Here is a 20,289-nt window from a genome sequence, read left to right as displayed (position 1 = left end):
CACAAACTTCTGAAACGCCCTTAACATCTCATCTTCTTTGGCATCTCCCTGTTACCTTATCGACTCTCCCTATGCTTCCTGCGCTTCTCCTCCCCTTCCTCCCCAACTCATTCACCCAACAAACATCTAAGTGCCGTGGTAAGCCAAGGTGGGCTCATAGTCATCATTGAAGACCCAGCTCAGATTTTACCTTTTTTTTTTTTTTTTTAGATTTTACCATATTTTGAAGTCAACTTGGATTTCCTCACACAACATATGTTGTATAAAGTATACTTTTTACTTTGTGTAGCTTTGGGGTTGATCCTAATTTAGGACTGTTTGCATCCTAAAAATACTACTGTGAAGGATTAATTGAGTGAAAAGAGAATCATTGTGGCTGGAAATAAAAAGATAGTGAGATTTTGAAAGAGATAAGGAATGCTTGCAGTGAATGAACTAAAGTCCTTTGAACCAGAGTTGCTAATGCTCCCAAGTGGCAAGAAGTTGGGTTTTTGGCCAGGTCTTCTGTCTTCCATTGAGGTCACCATCACCTGTTATTGTTAGCATCTTTTGAGTAACTGTTTTCCACTGGTTAGCTCTCTGCTAAATGGGTTTAATCTAAGTCTCCGTCTTTAGTTATCTTCAGTAAAATTTGAGGAGAAAAAAAAAGAGCAGCAGTCCCAATATAATCAGAAAAACTTGTCCATGTGTGGGTGGGTGGGGTGGGTGAAGTCGCTCAGTCGTGTCCGACTCTTTGCGACCCCATGGACTGTAGCCTACCAGGCTTCTCCCTCCATGGGATTCTCCAAGCAAGAGTACTGTCCATGTGTAATGGCTCCCAAATATACCAATGTGTTCTCACTCCATCCTCTCTCCACACCTACTGTTTTAACTTTGGTATATTCTTTTCTTTCCAAATTCAAATAATTTTTTGTATGTTCATCTAGTCTTTACAGATTTGAGTATAAATGTTCTCTGCTATGATCAGTCTGAGTTTTTTTTTCCCACAAACCCAGTAATACATTTCTTTTGATCTTAGATTCTCCCATTGCTTGCATGACTAAAGCCATCACTGATACCAGTTCAGCATTTATATAAAAAGCTTCATTCTTATGTTAAAATATTATGTCTATTGAAATTATATTGAGCTCTTTTTACAATACACTTGTCATTTCTTCTTGTTCTATAGCATTTCAGATGCTGCTGCTAAGATTTATTAGCAGGCAACAGAAGTTTTACTTTCAGCATTCTCCTTAATATTCCCTCAAAATGAGTGATTTTTTTTTCCACTAAGTACTGTATCTCATGTTGCATGAGTTCACTGAAAGTTTCACGATGGTAAAAATGTTTATGCAGTGACACGTGTGTTTTACTTTTACTTGAAAACAGCCTTTCACTTCCTTCATTACTAGTTTGGATTCTTAGTAGTTGAAGATCATATCCTGTATTTTTAAGCAGCTGCTGAGAAAGCTTATAGAATGTTATTCTTGAGTAGCAACTGTAATTTTTCTTCTATAGTTAATTTTGAAAAAAACTTAAGTTGCTTCATTTCTTAGATAGTAATAAAAAGGATGAACTATAAATCCCCATGTTAAAAAATAAATTCTTCTAATTCTGATAACCTAAGTCTTTAAAAATTGAGTGCTTCACACTCATAAAGCACCTGTTTGTTCCTAGATTTTGCCTGTTTTTGCACATTGACTTCAGAGAAGGCAATGGCAACCCACTCCAGTACTAACCTGATAGTTTAACTCTTGGGGTTTACTTTTGTCAAGACTATCGCAATAACAATATAATTTTCTTTTAAATCACCTGTTATATAAAGGAAGAGATATGAGTATAAAAAAGTGAGTACTCAATGTTAGATAACCTGTTTCCTATAAAATATTGTAACTATTTTAATGTTATTTTGTTCAAGTACTTATATAGTAATTTGAAAGTGGCTTCTAAGTCTTTGAGATCTTTTTTTTTTTTCTTTTTCTTTTTTTTTTCTAATTTTATTTTATTTTTAAACTTTACATAATTGTATTAGTTTTGCCAAATATCAAAATGAATCCGCCACAGGTATACATGTGTTCCCCATCCTGAACCCTCCTCCCTCCTCCCTCCCCATACCATCCCTCTGGGTCGTCCCAGTGCACTAGCCCCAAGCATCCAGTATCGTGCATCGAACCTGGACTGGCAACTCGTTTCTTACATGATATTTTACATGTTTCAATGCCATTCTCCCAAATCTTCCCACCCTCTCCCTCTCCCACAGAGTCCATAAGACTGTTCTATACATCAGTGTCTCTTTTGCTGTCTCGTACACCGGGTTATTGTTACCATCTTTCTAAATTCCATATATATGCGTTAGTATACTGTATTTATGTTTTTCCTTCTGGCTTACTTCACTCTGTATAATAGGCTCCAGTTTCATCCACCTCATTAGAACTGATTCAAATGTATTCTTTTTAATGGCTGAGTAATACTCCATTGTGTATATGTACCACAGCTTTCTTATCCATTCATCTGCTGATGGACATCTAGGTTGCTTCCATGTCCTGGCTATTATAAACAGTGCTGCAATGAACATTGGGGTACACGTGTCTCTTTCCCTTCTTTATGTTAATTATGCTTTGAAATTACAAATAAAAAGTTAATGGAGTACCCTATTAAGTCCTCAACTGTAAGGACTTTGGAAAAGCAATATACACAACCTAAATGGGAAATCATTGAAATTTCTTCCTCTATTTTATTTTTTACTTATATTTTATTAGATGCAATATTTTACCAACTATGCATTGTGTTTAATCAATGTCAAGAATAGGTTTAAAAAAAATAGAGACATATGCAAGTACAGTTTTTCATTTTGCAGTATAGATTGCAATTAGTAGATAAATTAATATAATGCTTGAAAATAACTGTAAGAAATAGCTTTGTCAAAATGTAAAGAAGTCTGGTCATCCAATAATGTGATCAGATCAGATTATTTTTATTGTTATAAAATTTACCATTGGTTGTTATCATTTGCTTACTCATAAGGTCCATTGCCTAAATCGGTTCTTAGAGAAACGTCTGCCTTTCAGAAGCAATAGGTAACATTTTCATCCTTTTACAGGATATGGAAAAATGAAATAAACAATACAAATACTTTCCGAGTTTTACCTCATCCTTCTTTTGTTTACACGGCTAAATTCCACCCAGTTGTAAGAGAGCTGGTGGTGACAGGATGCTATGATTCTGTGATACGTATATGGGAAGTTGATATGAGACAGGATCCTGCCGTATTGATCCGACAGTTTGACACTCACAAGAGTTTCATCAACTCTCTATGTTTTGATATTGAAGGTACGTCTGAAATTATATTCAAATTGAAGGCTAGTTACGTGAAGAATTTTTTTAAAATTCTGTTTCACTAGGATAATAATTATTTCAGCTTGAGAGGGACTTTGTGTATTAGATAAAATTAAATATGTTTGTGCATATTTAGATTGTTTGTGCAGATCATATGATAGACCTGGTCATAAATTTGGCACGGCAGTAGTTGTTAGTTAATTTTAAAGTCAGTATATTTCCAAGCATTTTGATTCAACTAATCTTTGCTGTAACAACCAGTCCTGTTCCAAATTTATGAATATATTTCATTGGATTGGTGATTGTTCCCTTAGTAGTTTTCTTAAAGGACTCTTTTCTGTAAATGATAAAATTGAGGAAGATAGGGGGAAAGATCCCAGAACAATGTTGAAAATACGTATTTTAAATGTGGCAACAAGATTTTTTTAAGTATATAAACACATGTTTATGGAAGAGAAATTTGCAATTATTTAAGATTTAATCTTAGAATACAAGTATTATAAATGGTGTTTTAAGGATATAAAATATAATTATTTTATCAGCTGAAAGACTAAAATTTGTTGTATCTATTAAATAGTCAACTTTTCTGTTATTTCAGACATTAGGTTTGTATAGCTGTAAACAATTAGTATGGGATCGTGTCAAAATAATAATATTTCTAATGTACTCAGTTCAACCATAAGGATGTTTATAAGCAGGAACCCCTTCAGGAAAGGTCAACCAAGGCTAGAAAAGCATCTGAAAACTCTTGTCATAGAAAAAGTAGCTCAGATTGTGAAAGGGAGATGAATGATTTCTTCAGGTATTTGGTTAAGGTGCGAAAAAAGTGAAGTCCTTCTGTGTTGCTCCAGTAGGTAGAAATAGAGCCAAAGCTACAGAAAACAGATTTTTCTTTGCTTAGAATTAGAAAGAACATTCTCACATGCAGAGCATTTCAACAGTTGAATAAGCTAAAGTGAAAGTGAAATCTCTCAGTCGAGTCCGACTCTGTGACCACATGGATTATAGCCTACCAGGCTCCTCCATCCATGGGATTTTCCAGGCAAGAGTACTGGAGTGGGGTGCCATTTCCTTCTCCATGAATATGCTAAATGTTAATACTTTTGTGTAAAATATTGCATTCACAGTTGCTGAACAGCCATCTGTTCATATGGATTCTAAAATATGCCTAATTGTTTATGAAGTTAAATCTGATGGCCTTTGAAGTCCCATTAACTGTAGGATGGTTTGACTTTCAGAATTGATGTTAAACTGAAACACCTGTTACTTATTATTTTATTCATTCCCTAATCATTTATTGAGTTCCTACCAGGTCTCAGGTATTATTCTAACAGTATATACTAGAGCATAGGTGTTTCTCCAGGAATGTGAAATGGGTTATATAGGTTAATAAAAGTGAGCAGTACAGATCATATTGGAAAATTAAAATTGTTTTGCTTTGGAATTTGAGCCATGTACACATGAATTGAGATGCTCATTTCATTTTGTTTTCAAATTCAGGTAGGTGACAAAAAAATAAATCACAAGTAACTCAAAAAGGTGAAGAAAATTGGGATCTGATTGTTTGCCATTTGGGCTTTTTTTAAACTACAGTACCTTTTAATAGCACTTCAGTTTTTTGTCTTATTGGGATATGTTTGCCCAATTTCATAATAGTTGAAACAACTTCTGTGTAACATTTTTACCTAAATAATTTTTTTTAAATAGGTCATCACATGTATTCAGGAGACTGCACAGGGGTGATTGTTGTTTGGAACACGTATGTCAAAGTCAACGATGCACAACACTCAGTGCGTCACTGGAGCATAAACAAGGTAGAGTTTCACCTCATACTTGGGGATTTATTTGAAAAAATTGGGAAAAATCACATGACTTACAAGATGCAGGACATGCTGTTCACTCCTTTCAAAGGAATTAAGTTTTTCTCAGTCCCTCAGAAGTCAGTTATCATGTCTTCCTGATGGTTAATTGATAACATAGTGACTTAATGAACATTTTCTTCATTTTGGTTGGGCTTTCCTTTCACATTTTTGAGCCTTAAGTTGCACTCTGGTATTCAGGGATCCATTGGTAAAATTTATGCAAAATGAGGTATATGTTATGTTATCATCTATACATAACAACTTATATTTTTTGCTATTCATATTCTTTTTTTTCTTTGTCCAATAGCATCACTAGAAGCACCATGCTCAAGGTTTTGTTAACAGTGTTATCTCTCAAAATTATGTGATCAAGATTATGTATTAATAAATATGAGGAGGTCTGTCATTTAATCACAGTAATTGTTTCATTTGAAATATACTAAATTGGCCAAAACAAATGAATAATCTCATTTTTTAAGTAGAGTGTTTTTAAGATGGCTTGTATACCAAGCAGCTTTGTTGGTGTATATTTAGTATGTTTTAGTTAAAAATACGAAACAAGTCATTAAACTTGTTTATATATATAAACATTGTCATATATATAAAAACGCTATACCTGTGTTCTTTGGTTTTCTTGTTCTTCATAATAGATTGTAGCAGTTGTCCCTGTTTGAAAAAAGACACATGAAAAAGAATTTCCATCAACTTTAGTTAAATCTGTTGAGTCTGTCATATCAATTTAAAAACCAGTCTATTCTATTTTTAGTCATTCTTATCTAGTCTGTCAGATTAATGAATGATGACTTGAAACTCATGTTGTAGAATTTCATACACTTTGCAAAGAACTTTCTAATTACTTATATATTGATAAGTGATTGGCAAGGTTCCAAAGGCAACATTTCTAGTCATTTGATTCTGCAATACAGAGTCTACTATTTATATTAAAAATCATGTGTTTTCTTTCCCTCTGTGTAGTAACCAAAAGGCAAGTATACCTTGGAAATCTGCCACCTGGTGGTTACTTGAGACAGTCAAATATTAAAAAGTGAGGAAATGAGGAATGGGATGTCCTTTTAACAGCTTATGCCTGGGACAGATGGAGACTGCGATTTCTTACTTGGCTCTCTTCCACCAGTGGAGTGGGGGATGCTGGCTTATGCTCATTTGTCCCTTAAGATGAAACATCCATGCTGCTTGTCACATACTCCTTGGTGTCGAGTGTGGTCTTTAACACCAGACCTTGAGCATGAATATGATAAAAATATGAAGGAAATCATTAACAGATGCTACAAACACTAAATCTGCCAACTCTCTTCTCGAATTTATTCGTGACACCTGTTATGCAGCCTTGTTTTTGATTTTGCACGTTTGCATCTGTGTAAGTGTTGCTCCAATTGCTCAAAACTTCATCAGTGCATCTTCACCTCCACATCATTGTAGTTGGGCTCAGTAAAATCCCCATCTGTGGTGTCAGTGTTTGACTTTATTCTGGAACTTGTAAAAAAGTAGTTGACAGCAGGTTTCAGCACCAAACAGCAGAACCAGAGATTCTACTGCTGGTATTAGGATTATAGCAGTTTGTACCCCACTTGTATTGGTGCCAACCCACCTCTGAAGAGGAGACCCTCTAGGAGAAGTGAGCAAAATAATAAGGGGACCTCGAGGGAGAAGAATGCTATTCAAAATTCTGACTGCAGGGTAAAGCAGACCTTCTCTTGACTCTTCAGACTTTAAACAGTTTTGTATTTGCAGTTGTTTTCTTTCTCCTGATAATCCAAACAAGAAGGATTTTGGAAATTGTCCTTATTTATATATGGCTTGTTCAGGCAGATTCTCCTTCCGTGTTTGTCTTTCTTGACATCAGTAGTAAGGTCTACTTACAGACTTCTTCTGTAACCAGAAGATTTAGCTGCTTTAAGTATCCAGAAAAACCTAAAAATTACAATCTAAATTGTTTCATAATAAGATGCTAATAACTTATCTTTTTCAGGACAAGTGGAGGTAAATGTATGAAGAAATAATCTGAAACTGAAATAGAACTGAGAGCTAATTCTGTACTTAATTTTGAACTTAGAAATTGAGATTTCTTATATGATGATAAACAGACAATGTAGTAATAAAAGATGTGTTTGCAGAAAGTGCTTCTTCTCTGAGAATATACTACAAAAACACTAATTAAATATAGTGTTACTTAGCAGCCCAAAACTACATTTTATCAGCTTTATTTTCATCCTTAACTTGAACTTACTTGGAATAATTTTGCTAACAATTTTAAAACATCTTGCACTGTGCAATTAAAAACGACCTCTTAAAATTAAATTTGTACACTTAAAAGGGCTTAACTTTAGACAAAATTTGTAGTTGTAATATTACATAATCTTTTTAAACTCATTTTAGGAAATTAAAGAGAGTGAGTTTAAGGGAATCCCGATAAGTTACTTGGAGGTTCATCCCAATGGAAAACGTTTATTAATTCATACCAAAGACAGTACTTTGAGAATTATGGATCTCCGAATGTAAGTATATTTCAGTATTTGCAGGTTAAACACTCATAGAGTAAGTAATGATTTAATTCATATTTATACAATGCAGCTGTGGTTCTCAACTAGAGAATTTTGTCCCTCAGGGGACCTCTGGCAGAGTCTAGAGACACTTAAATGTTTATTCTAGTATCTAGTGGATTGTTACTCAGTCACTCAGTAGTGTCTGACTCTTTGCGACCCGAGGGACTGTGGCCTGCCAGGCTTCTCTGCCCCTGGAATTATCCCAGCAGGACTGATGGAGTGGGTTGCCATTGCCTCCTCCAGAGGATCTTCCCTACCCAAGGATTGAACCCATGTCTCCTGCTACTCCTGCATTGGCAGGTGGATTCTTTACCAATGAGCCACCTGGGAAGTGAATAGAGACCAGAGATAATGAGCATCCTGCAGCATATGAGACAGGCCCCTACAACAATTATCTAACCACAAATGTGAATAGTTTTGAAGCTGAGATGTAGTCAACTACTTTTTATTTTCACTTTAAAAAAGGAGAAACTTCTGCCATGGACTATCTTTTATCTCTGTGATATTGGTTAGCATAGTAATATGATCTAATGTCATGCCTGAATAAGAGGGCTTTTTACTAGCGTAACAGTGGCATGGATGATGTGGGAGAATGATAAGCAGAATTGGTTCATCAGGAGTTTAGAATGTAGTTGTACTCTCCAAAATAACTTGCAAAACACTTAATTAGCCTACAGTGTGACATCTTCAAGGACTGTTATAGAATCTGCTATTCTTTTTTTTTTTTCTGTACATCATACCCAACATCATACCTGGAAGGTAGCAAGTACTCCATAAGTATCTTTTAATGAATATAAATATATAGTAAAAGGATTATGTTTTTCATGGTAACAGTGAAGCTGAATAGCTATAATAAAGCCTTATGTTCAAGGCTCTATGGAGAGTCTGGTCTTTGAGCTCAATCTTGAAGGGTGGATAGAATTTAGATAAGATGGCAGTGTCCTCTCTAGGATAGAAAGCCTGGAATAAAGTCAGGATGTGGGATAATAGAAGTTGTGTTCAAAGCAGAGTGAGTTAGTCCATATGAGCTTTGGTTTCTTGCTGAGGAATGCTGAGAGACTATGTAGAGATTTGAGTCAGATTTTAGAAGTCCAGGCCTGCAGAGTTTAGTTGTTCTCTTTTTAAGTAGTATACTATTCAGCCCATGATCACACTTGGGCCCTGGAGGAAAACTGCTTATAGTCAGATACTGCCTGTTCCATCCCTTAAACTAACTGATAAGTCTCTTTTCCTCCTCACACAAATGGAAGAGTACTACACCATCCTCGTAAGTGTTTTGTGGGTAATAACTAGTTTATAGATGTAAAGTATTGGGTTGGCCAAAAAATTCATTTGGGTTTTTCCATAACACCTTACAGAGAAACCCTGATGAACTTTCTGACCAAGCCAATACTTAAATTAACAGAAATAGCAGAAGTTTTGACCCAGTAACCTTGGGTTTAGGGATTTATGTTAAGAAAATAATTGTGAAACAGTGCAATGAGTGTGTGTATACACACACATACACACACAAGGTTGTTCACAGAAGTCATATTCATGCTAGGGGAAACATGTTGGATAACTCTTCAGTTCAGTTCAGTTCAGTTCAGTCGCTCAGTCGTGTCCGACTCTTTGCGACCCCATGAATCGCAGCACGCCAGGCCTCTCTGTCCATCACCAACTCCCGGAGTTCACTCAGACTCACATCCATCGAGTCAGCGATGCCATCCAGCCATCTCATCCTCTGTCGTCCCCTTCTCCTCCTGCCCTCAATCCCTCCCAGCATCAGAGTCTTTTCCAATGAGTCAACTCTTCACATGAGGTGGCCAAAGTACTGGAGTTTCAGCTGCAGCATCATTCCTTCCAAAGAAATCCCAGGGCTGATCTCCTTCAGAATGGACTGGTTGGATCTCCTTGCAGTCCAAGGGACTCTCAAGAGTCTTCTCTAACACCACAGTTCAAAAGCATCAATTCTTCAGATACTGGAAATATCCTAAGAGTTACCCAACAATAGAAAATTTCTTAAGATACATTTAGACAATGATATATGCCTATTAAAATGATAATGCATAATTTTTATTTTCTGACATGAAAGGCCATTATTCATGGTTCATTGTTGACTGAAAAAAGCAAATAACAGAGCAGTATATGTAATATCCTCTCTGTAAACCAATGATGATAATAGTACCTGTGCTGTACTGTGCTTAGTCGCTCAGTCATGTCTGACTCTTTGTGACCCCCTGAACTGTAACTTGCCAGGCTCCTCTGTCCATGGGATTCTCCAGGCAAGAATACTGGAGTGGGTTGCCATGCCCTTCTCCAGGGGTTCTTCCCAACGCAGGGATTGAACCCAGGTCTCCCGCATTGCAGGCAGATTCTTTACTGTCTGAACCACCTGGCACATAATAAGCACTGAAAATGTTAGCTGTTATTATTATTCACACATTTAAAAGCCCAGAAGGGTACATGCCATATTGAATAGATGATTCAATAATGGTTTTTCTGATATTTCTGCAGTAATCAAGTATTCATTGATTTAAAATTTTCTTCACATGGAAAAAATATAAGAATATAAAAATTCTGTTTGTTTTTGAGTTACCAATTCAAATGCATCTTCTTTGCTCCATAGCTAGAAATCATCTCTCTCTCTTATCCAAATCTGCAAAGGACTTTTTCTGTTCTTCTTTTGTGGCACTTTCTACATTCACTTTCTATTCTTCTTTGGTGCATTTCTTCTCTCTCCTGCTAAATTATAAGCTCCCTGAGCTCAGGAACTCCCTCTACTTTATTCTCTATCCATCATGGAATGTATCCTGTGTAACAGATTCTCACAAGTTTCTTGTCAAATGCAAATGAAGTATTGAAAAGTTTTTCTACCACTAGTCATTGAAATGGGTAAGACAAGTTACATTTATAAAATCTTTTTGGTTTCTAGATTAGCAGCAAGGAAATTTGTAGGTGCAGCAAATTATCGAGAGAAGATTCATAGCACTTTGACACCATGTGGGACTTTTCTCTTTGCTGGAAGTGAGGATGGTATAGTATATGTTTGGAACCCAGAAACAGGTAAATAGCATTTCATTGAACTTTAAAAAGATTTGTTTTGTTTTTGATGAAGTATAGAAACTGCCATTTTATAGAATAATTTTCAAGGAAATTCTGATTTTAAGTTCTCAGTTATGTTTTTCAAAATTGGAAAGCTGGTAATGAAATTCAACTACAGTCCGAATTTATATTAATTCTGTTCTTTATGGTTGTGATATCTTCATGGATTTAGAATTTTGCATTATAATTTAAGGTTTATTCTTTCCTTGCCGGTAATGAGATATTGTTGATCTCACAGAAGTATTTAATGGGGACTGTAATACAAAATTCAGTTATGAACTGAATTTAGAGTTCAACTAGGTATACAAATGGTTAACCATCTACAGTTCATTTTTATTAGAAACAAACATATTCCTGTCAGAGTTTTGGATATTTGAAACTTAATAGCCATTTACCTGAACTACTATAATTCAACTTTTTCAGTAAAATGTTACATTGGATAGTTCATTTGTGCTTCATTTTGCTTTTTTGGAAGAAAAGCCAAAACTTCATAAACATTTGTTTAGCAATAGAAAGAATTTTATAAAATTTACTTTAAAATTTCTTTAATGAGCATCTTTTTTATTTTCATCTCTCCCTTTAGGTGTTTTTGACTAATCAGTTCACTTAGGATTTTGTTTTTCTTCTTTGCTTTTTGAGTTCTGATTTTCAAAACTTCTGCTGTAGTCATTAATAGTATCCTGCTGCTGCTGCTGCTAAATCGCTTCAGTCATGTCCGACTCTGTGCAACCCCATAGACAGCAGCCCACCAGGCTCCACCATCCCTGGGATTCTCCAGGCAAGAACACTGGAGTGGGTTACCATTTCCTCCTCCAATGCATGAAAGTGAAAAGTGAAAGTGAAGTCGCTTAGTCGTTTCTGACTCTTAGCGACCCCATGGACTGCAGCCCACCAGGCTCCTCCGTCCATGGGATATTCCAGGCAGGAGTACTGGAGTGGGGTACCATTGCTTCTCCACATTAATAGTATGTGTGTGTGTGTGTGTGTGTGTGTATGTGTATATGTATATATATATATATATATATTTAAAGCAGATGGTACATCAAACAGCCTCTGGGGAAAAAAAAAGAAAAATTAATTCCTCACTAAACTTCCCCCAGCCAGATAATTTCTTTAGTTTTAGTCCTGATATTCCTCCCGTAGTTCTCCCTGGAGTTGTTTCTTAGCTGGCATTTGCTCAGCTCTGTCAGATCTCAGATCTCTACAGATCTCTACTTCCAAGCTGTTTGTCTTTAGTTTGTGCCTTGAAACTCCATCAAGACATTGGACCAAAAAGAAGAAAAAGGAAGGCCAAGAGAATGAAAAATAATTGTTTAATATAGTGGGTCGCAAAAGAGTCGGACATGACTTACCAGCTAAACAACAACAGCTCAACTATAAGTATTTAAGGTTTTCCTGTAAATAGCATGAGGTTTATTATTACTAACCATAAAGCTTTTTTTGATAAGTTGCAGGATAATCTTCTAATGAGAAATATCTGAGATAGTACAAATTATTGAATGTCTTTTCTTATTTAGGAGAGCAAGTAGCAATGTATTCTGACCTGCCATTCAAGTCACCAGTTCGAGACATTGCGTATCATCCACTTGAAAATATGGTTGCATTTTGTGCATTTGGGCAGAATGAGCCAATTCTCCTGTATATTTATGATTTCCATGGTAAGTCCACTGCTTGATAAGGAGAGAATATTTAGAGTAACCTTTACATTTAGGCTGAACTAGAAATTATGAGCTCTGTGAAAACTCATTCTTTGTATTAACAAAACTCTCTTGAAAGTATTATGAAGGCCAAGCAGCTTAAAAAAGATCATATTATTATAACATTTTATTTTGTCATGAGCATTTTTATTATGGAATTTAAATATCATCAAAAGTATACCTAATGGTTGTGCTCTTGTATTGTAATCATAGAATGGTGGTCATCATTCTCTTCATAGATCAATTTAAATAAATAAAATTCACCTAAAAACGATTTGGGAATATCTCTAACATTAAAAGGTAAATAACATTTAGGGTATGTGAATCTGTAATGTTTTTACTTGAATATTGAGTTAATTTCTTATTCTTTGTTTTCTTTTTAACTGAAGCACAGTTTAAATAAGTTATGATTTTCTGAGAGTTTCTTAACATAAAAAAAAAGACAAAAAAGTCACTTAGAGCTGATTGACTTTATTGTACGGCAGAAACCAACACAACATAGTAAAACAATTATTCTCCAATTAAAAATAAACTTTAAAAAAGGAAGGGAAAAAAGTCAAGCCTCAGCAAAAATGCCTTTTTCTACATTAAAATCACACTATTCTTTAATTTTGGAAAATAATAAGGAAATAGACTTTGAATACATTTTTAAGAAATAGTATGGCATTATTAGAATCATTTGCATTTATTCTGTTGTTCATATATTTCCTTAATTTCTGACCTGAAATTAGGATTTCGTTGTTCTGTGTGGTATTGATAGTGTTGACACTCTCAAAATTGCAGTTCCATTTTCTTCATATGTTAATTCTTACACAACAATAAATGGTTTTTATAGTCTCTTTCAGAGAAGGCAATGGCACCCCACTCCAGAACTCTTGCCTGGAAAATCCCATGGACGGAGGAGCCTGGTAGGCTGCAGTCCATGGGGTCGCTAAGAGTCAGACACGACTGAGCAACTTCACTTTCACTTTTCACTTTCATGCATTGGAGAAGGAAATGGCAACCCACTCCAGTGTTCTTGCCTGGAGAATCCCAGGGACGGTGGAGCCTGGTGGGCTGCCGTCTATGGGGTCGCACAGAGTCGGCCACGACTGAAGTGACTTAGCATAGCATGGCATAGTCTCTTTAGTTTAAGATACCATTCACCATTTTTGCTAAGATGATTTACACACAATGTCATAAGTACATATATATATATAAATATGCATTTAGATAACGTTGTGAAACTATTTGGACAGAATATTTTAAATTAGTGAAATGCAAGTGGTTAAGCTTCCTACATTAACACAGTGTGAATTGGTTAATGTTTGTGATAAGTGCTAAGTTGTTAGACAATTGAATTAAGCTGTAAACCTGAAGTTTTGATCATAGTATGAATCTTATTTCTTTATAGGTGAGTTAGAGAATATATGTAAAATTGAGATTATCTTGTTTTAAAGAATTTTACAGAGAAGAAATAATGAATTTCTGTAACACATATTCAGATTTACAGAACACTATTACTAATGGTGAATTGTTAAACAACACAATACCATTTACTGTTACAATCAATTTAGCAAAAGTCAACACTGCCTGATCACAGGAAAAGACAAGTGGATTTCTCAAATCATCCAGTGTCCAAATTTGTTGTCTAGTTCAAACATAGGTTCTGAGACAGGTCTTTCTTTTATACATTTTTAATCTTCACAGAAAAAAGAAGAGTTACACCTCATTACTTTGTAATTGGGACTGTTATTCAGGAAATAGGTATACAGTTATTTCCTCAAACTCTTAAGGAGTTTCACAACAGTTTTCATTCAATTTCTAATTTGCTTTTGAAATTTTCACTACAAGTGCAATTTCAACCTCCACCCTTATCTTTTTTCTTCAGTTTACTTTTTGTCTTTGATACAAGTTCATCATTAGATTAGGTTTGTCCATTTATTTTTTCAACAGTAGGTTTTTAGACTAAGGAGTCCATTCTAGAAGCATATGTAGGGAGAGCCAAGTGTTTGAAAGCATTGGTTTTAGGCTCAGTTCTCTTTCTTTGGTGATCTTGCACAAGCCTTCCTGATGCTCCAATTTCCCTGTCTAGTGAATGGTCCTACTGTTGTTGTTCAGTCGCTCAGTTGAGTCTGACTCTTTGCAACTGCATGGACTGCCAGGCTTCCCTGTCCTTCATCATCTCCCGGAGCTTGCTCAGACTCATATCCATTGAGTCCATGTTGCCATCCAACCATCTCATCCTCTGTCATCCCCTTCTCCTACCTTCAATCTTTCCCAGCTTCAGGGTCTTTTCCAGTGAGTTGGCTCTTCGCCTCAGGTGGCCAAAGTATTGGAACTTCCGCTTCAGCATCAGTCCTTCCAGTAAATATTCAGGACTGATTTCGGATTGACTGATTTGATCTCCTTTCTGTCCAGGGGACTCTCAAGAGTCTTATCCTGCACCACAGTTTGAAGGCATCAGTTCTTCGGTGCTCAGCCTTTTTTATTATCCAGCTCTCAGATCTGTACATGACTACTGGAAAATCATAGCTTTGACTATATGGACCTTTGTAGGCAAAGTAATGTCTCTGCTTTTTAATACGCTGTCTAGGTTTGTCATTGCTTTTCTTCTGAAAAGCAAGCGTCTTTTAATTTCATGGCTGCAGTCACCTTTCACATTGATTTGGGGCTGTGGTCCTACTACTACTGCTATTACCTGTCCTGCCTCAGAGAGTTATTTGTGAAGATGCCATGAGATAGGAACTGTGAAAGTACTTTGTAAGTTGATAAGCACCATATTAAAACAAAAAAGATAAAATAGACTGTTATGCTCATCCAACCAGTATACACTTGACTTTATGGGAACTTATGTTTTCATATGCTGATAGCATCTCTTTGGAATGAAACTGAAAACAGGGTTTTTTGGGTTTTTTTTTTCTCTTTTTTTCTTTCTGTTAGTCAGCCTTTTCCTTTTATATCTTTCTAGCTCAGTTGTTTTAGAAAATAAATGCATAAAATTAAGAACATCATGTTATTTCCACACTGTCTTAATGTAGAGGAGGGATTTCCATGGTGTTTGAGAAATTTAAATGTCCAAATAATACACATATTAAAATTATTTTTGCATTGTCAGTTTGTTTTTGATATACTGACTTATCTTTATGAGCAAAACTCAAAAGACTTCAACACATTTTCCCAACTCATCACTGCCTATCTTTAAAAAGAAGCATCTTAGGAAAAAGTTATGTAATCTCAAGCAATTCAAGATTTAGCACAGTTCTCATAAATGATATATAACCATGAAAAAAAGGAAAGTTGTTTCAGACTCTAATTTACTCATTAAATACAAGCCAGAATCATGAAGTCTTTTAACTTTTTTCAGTGAAAATTATGGCATTTATTACTGACCTATTATAGTTTTGCCTTATATTTTATTTATCTTTTAACACAAGACTATTTTGCTCAAATTTTCTTGTCTGAAAATAAAGTTTGCATGTAGTTTTACATAAGTGTTTTCATGATATTAAAATTGAAAGATCTAAAACAGTTACATGATTTTTTAAAATAGTATTTATCAGAGCTGCTGATACGTTTAGGCAATTTTCAAGGAAAATGGAGCAAGTTCTTTTTTTTTTTTTTTTTTAATCAGCTAAATAAGCTGTGAATGAGACCACAATGGTAGCTAAATGTATCATCCATCTTTCAGTTCTAGCAAAATCTGTGAAGAGTCAGCAAGCATCTTTCCCTGTTAAGCATATGTTCAGGTTGTGGTCTTCTGGGTCTTTCATTCTACTGACTTTTTGCTTTTTTTGGTAAGAAATATGATTTTTACTTTCAGAAGGCAGTTGTATTTGCCTGATGTTGAAAGAGTTAATCATCTAGTAATACAAAATTTAGTCACAATGTACCACAAATAATGTACTTTTAGGATTCCCATAATAACAGAGTACTAGTCAGAGAAACGGCTTCTCCTGAATTAAATTTATGAAGCTAGACTTTAGCAATTAATGTTCTGTTATTAATCAATACTTGCCTACCTCAGAATGTAGGATCCTGTTCTACATTTAATGGTAATTACATCTGATACAAAGCATTTTTCATGGGCCTGGTACTATTTTAAGCACTTTACATGTATTTATTTTAAGTTTTCACAATAATCTTATGAGGTTGGTACCATAATTATCCCTGTTTTATGGGAACCAGGACTTGGATCCATACAGTCTGGACTTGGAATACATGCTTTCATTTGCTACACTAAACTTTTTAGCAGATTTCCTGAAATATTAGCTTTTGATTGTCTATTATGCAAACCTTTTTTTGTTCCTCCAAAACCATTTATTCTTTGTCTCTGTGAAATATGTGATTTTTTTTGTATTATCTGTACTTCGTGGGAAGTAGAGTTGGAGGCCTATTTGTCTTTTTTTTAAGCGGTACCTAGGCAGCATGCTGACACGTATTGAATATACATGTAGTATTTTGTGTAGAATCAAGCCTAATTTTCAGAGTTGTCAGCATTATATAATAATTCCAGGTAATGAGCCTAATTTTTCTCTAGGTGGCAGTATGTCCTCTGAGTCAGCATTAACTCTGGAGTGCTTTTCCATCATTGTGTTTGAGACAAAGCAGATCTTTATTGAGCATCTGTTGTGTGCCAAGTTGAACAGGGCTGTGAAACCCAGGAATCAGAATCATGTGCTTTTCTGATCTTTTATACTTCCTAAGTAGTTCATTAAACCTCTGGGAGAATTTTAGTTGGACTGAAAAGCAACCTACTATTGACACTAAACATGATTTTATTTATAGAATTCATATTTGTTAATGATCACCTCTGTTGGTCATTGTTGATAGGTGTATTTTTCACATTGTGACATGCTTTACAGAGTTCATGTGATATATACCTTTACATTCCTATAAAATTTTTGTTATAGAACTTGCCTAGTAACAATAAGCCCATGGTGTTTATTTATAAGGTCCTATACCTAACCTGTCATATTACTGATGTGCAGTAAATCCATAGAACAGAATTATCCACCCTCACATTTTATAAAAATAAAGAATGAAAGCCATGATCAATATGATCAATTAGTAAATTTGGGTCTAATAATAATAGTAGTAGTTATGGTAGATAACATTTATCAAGAATTTCTGCTTGATAAATAAATATAAATAAAAATAAAATAAATAAAATAAAAATAAAATCAAGCATTTATTTGTTTATTTATTAAGTATTCCCTACTCTAATTATCATTTTACATACGTTATCTTTACAGTCTTCCCCAGTCCTCACAAGGTAGATGCCCGTATTATCCTCATTTTGCAGATGGTAAAACTGATGCCCAGGGAAATTAAGTTGAATGACTTCACACGATTGATAAAATGATGTCACTCACCAGACTATCTAACTCCAGAGCCTGTGTTTTTAAAACATTAAACTGTCTGCTACACTACTAATTTAGACTTTGTATTTCCTATTTCATGAAGTAACTGAAGAAGGTAGCCATATATACCTGTGGTGAAATGAAGTGTTTGTTTTCAATTTTAATATTTAGGAAGACCCCTGATAATTAAAACTTTGGTTGTCTAGTACCATTATTAATTGTTCACTCCTTTGCAAATGTTGGGGATAATTATAATACATTAAGGCATTATATTCTCAGTATAGTCCAAAATATGAATTTTCTTTATTATATAATATTAAATTTTATTTTAATTAATATTTTAAAATAACTACTTTTACAATATCTTTGCAATAAAGTAATGTCTAGTTGAAATTTGACATCTGTGGTTTTATGTATAATTTAATGGTGTTCTTGAAGTACAAATTGTGAATGATTCAAAAACAGATATTAATATTATACTTGGATAATATTATCCTTATATATCCTATAATATAAGGATAATATAATCCTTATATTTGGATAAGATTAAGCTGTAACATGTATAACTGATTGTAGGTCAACATTTTGGATATCTATTATTAGGTTAGTAGGAAAAATTAAGATAGCATGACAACCCACTCCAGTATTCTTGTCTGGAGAACCTCTTGGACAGAGAAGTCTGGTGGGCTACGTACAGTCCAGAGCGTTGCATAGAGTTGAACACGGCTGAAGTGATTTATCACGCATGTATGCCAAATGTTAAGACATATTAAAGCCACCTGTTTCTTGGTCATATCGTGAAGCATCTGTTTTAATAATACACACATGATGAATACTCTGATAGAAAGCTTGTGTCATTTAAGGATTCAGGGCCTGTGGAAAATGTAGTCAACTTAATGGGTTTGAGCACAAACCAGAGTGCTGAATTCCTCATCCAGGCATTTCATTATTCTTACATTGGTGCTTTTTAAGATGCCCCCAAAAGAAAAAAAAATGGTACTGTTCAAAATAGACAACAGTGTGGAGGGAAATACCGAAGAAGGAACTAGAGCATTTTGGTTCTAGGCAAAAGGATATCACTTTCTATTTGACACTGGTCAAAAAATTTATCATTTCTACATCTGTTTTTCCACCTGAAAAGTTAAAATAATTTTCTATCTTATCTCAGTGTTCTATTAAAGGATAAAATGAAACTAGAAAGCAAAAATATGGAGCATTGATATATGGAGCAGTCTACAGCAGGGAAATCCTAGCTGTTTTCTGTAGCAGTAAACTATTTATTTCTCTAGTTTTGAAATCTAGGAAGTCCAAAATCAAGGGACTGACAGATTCTGTGTCCAGTGAGAGCCCACTTTCTGGTTTATAGATAGCACCTTTTAGCTGTTACTTCATATGGTGGAAGGGGCAAGGGAGCTCTCTGAGGCCTCTTATGTAAGGGCACTAATGCCATTCATGAGGGCTTTGCTCTCATGACCTAATCACCTCCCCAAAGCCTCATCTCCTAATATCATCATCATGGGAGTTAGGATTTCAGGATAGGAATTTTAGGGGAATGTAACATTCAGACCACAGAAATTCTCTTCAGGAAGCAAATGTGAAAGGAAAAGGGGGAGGCTGCTACTTAACTGCAGAATGCTAGGAAACTAGAGCAGTTAGACTCACCAGCTTATAGTAATAGTATCGTAATTAGAAATAGAAATATTTATAAGGTATCTGGGCTTCCCAGGTGGTGCTAGTAGTGAAGAACCCGCCTGCCAGTGCAGAGACAGAAAAAGACACAGGTTTAATCCCTGGGTTGGGAAGATCCCCTGGAGGAGAGCATGGCAACCCACTCCAGTATTCTTGCCTGGAGAGTCCTATGGATGGAGGAGCCTGGTGGCTACATCCACGGGGTCACAGAGAGTTGGACACGACTGAAGCAACTTAGCATGCATGCATGCATAAGGTATCCAGTAAGATAATTATGTACAGTAACAGGGCTACGTATAATAGCAGATGTTGACCAAAGGTATTAAATGTTGAACCAAAAGGAAATCTTAGTGTAGTGTAAGAGAAAGACTGTGCTATTTTTTAGTTATATTTTTATTATGAAGTTAATAACATAAGTACACATAAATTTTAATAATGACAAACCTTGTATTCTCTTCAAATGCAAAGGGTACAGGATTAAAATATCTTATTTCCTCCATTCTTCCTCCTATAAAGATAAAAATCTCCTGAGCAAACCACTTTATTTTTTATGATTGTTAAAGGCCAGAATATACACAAAAGCACTGAACTTATATATATAAATCAGGATAGAGTGTCAGTTATGAAAACATTTTAAGAAATTTTTAAATTATGTAAAATGTAGAATCCCAAATTTTAGATGAAAAAAGATAAATTTAGAAGTATTTTGATGGATATAGGAAGGAAAGGAAACGAC

The 20,289-nt window shown here is 35.0% G+C and overlaps 1 protein-coding gene and 1 long non-coding RNA gene across 12 annotated transcripts in view; one reads left to right on the top strand and one right to left on the bottom strand.

Annotated features, from left to right (window-relative positions):
• The window catches only part of LOC133254063 (uncharacterized), a 252,562-nt gene that overhangs the window by 25,752 nt on the left and 206,521 nt on the right, over nt 1–20,289 (bottom strand). The window lies entirely within an intron of this gene.
• AHI1 (Abelson helper integration site 1) overlaps nt 1–20,289 on the top strand; it is a 219,722-nt gene that overhangs the window by 59,424 nt on the left and 140,009 nt on the right. For all 11 annotated transcript variants that reach the window (XR_009738557.1, XR_009738556.1, XM_061428058.1 and 8 more), the window contains 5 exons: nt 3,080–3,309; nt 5,023–5,129; nt 7,575–7,693; nt 10,656–10,786; nt 12,343–12,483. Coding sequence is in view for 9 of the 11 variants with exons in the window: in XM_061428058.1 (XP_061284042.1) it covers nt 3,080–3,309; nt 5,023–5,129; nt 7,575–7,693; nt 10,656–10,786; nt 12,343–12,483 (728 nt within the window). In the remaining 2 variants the exon portion in view is untranslated. The remainder of the gene's footprint in view (nt 1–3,079; nt 3,310–5,022; nt 5,130–7,574; nt 7,694–10,655; nt 10,787–12,342; nt 12,484–20,289) is intronic.

The sequence above is a fragment of the Bos javanicus genome, chromosome 9, assembly GCF_032452875.1.
Source record: "Bos javanicus breed banteng chromosome 9, ARS-OSU_banteng_1.0, whole genome shotgun sequence".
NCBI lineage: Eukaryota > Metazoa > Chordata > Mammalia > Artiodactyla > Bovidae > Bos > Bos javanicus.
Note: the sequence above shows the minus strand (reverse complement) of the source record. Positions and strands in the feature narration are given on the sequence as shown.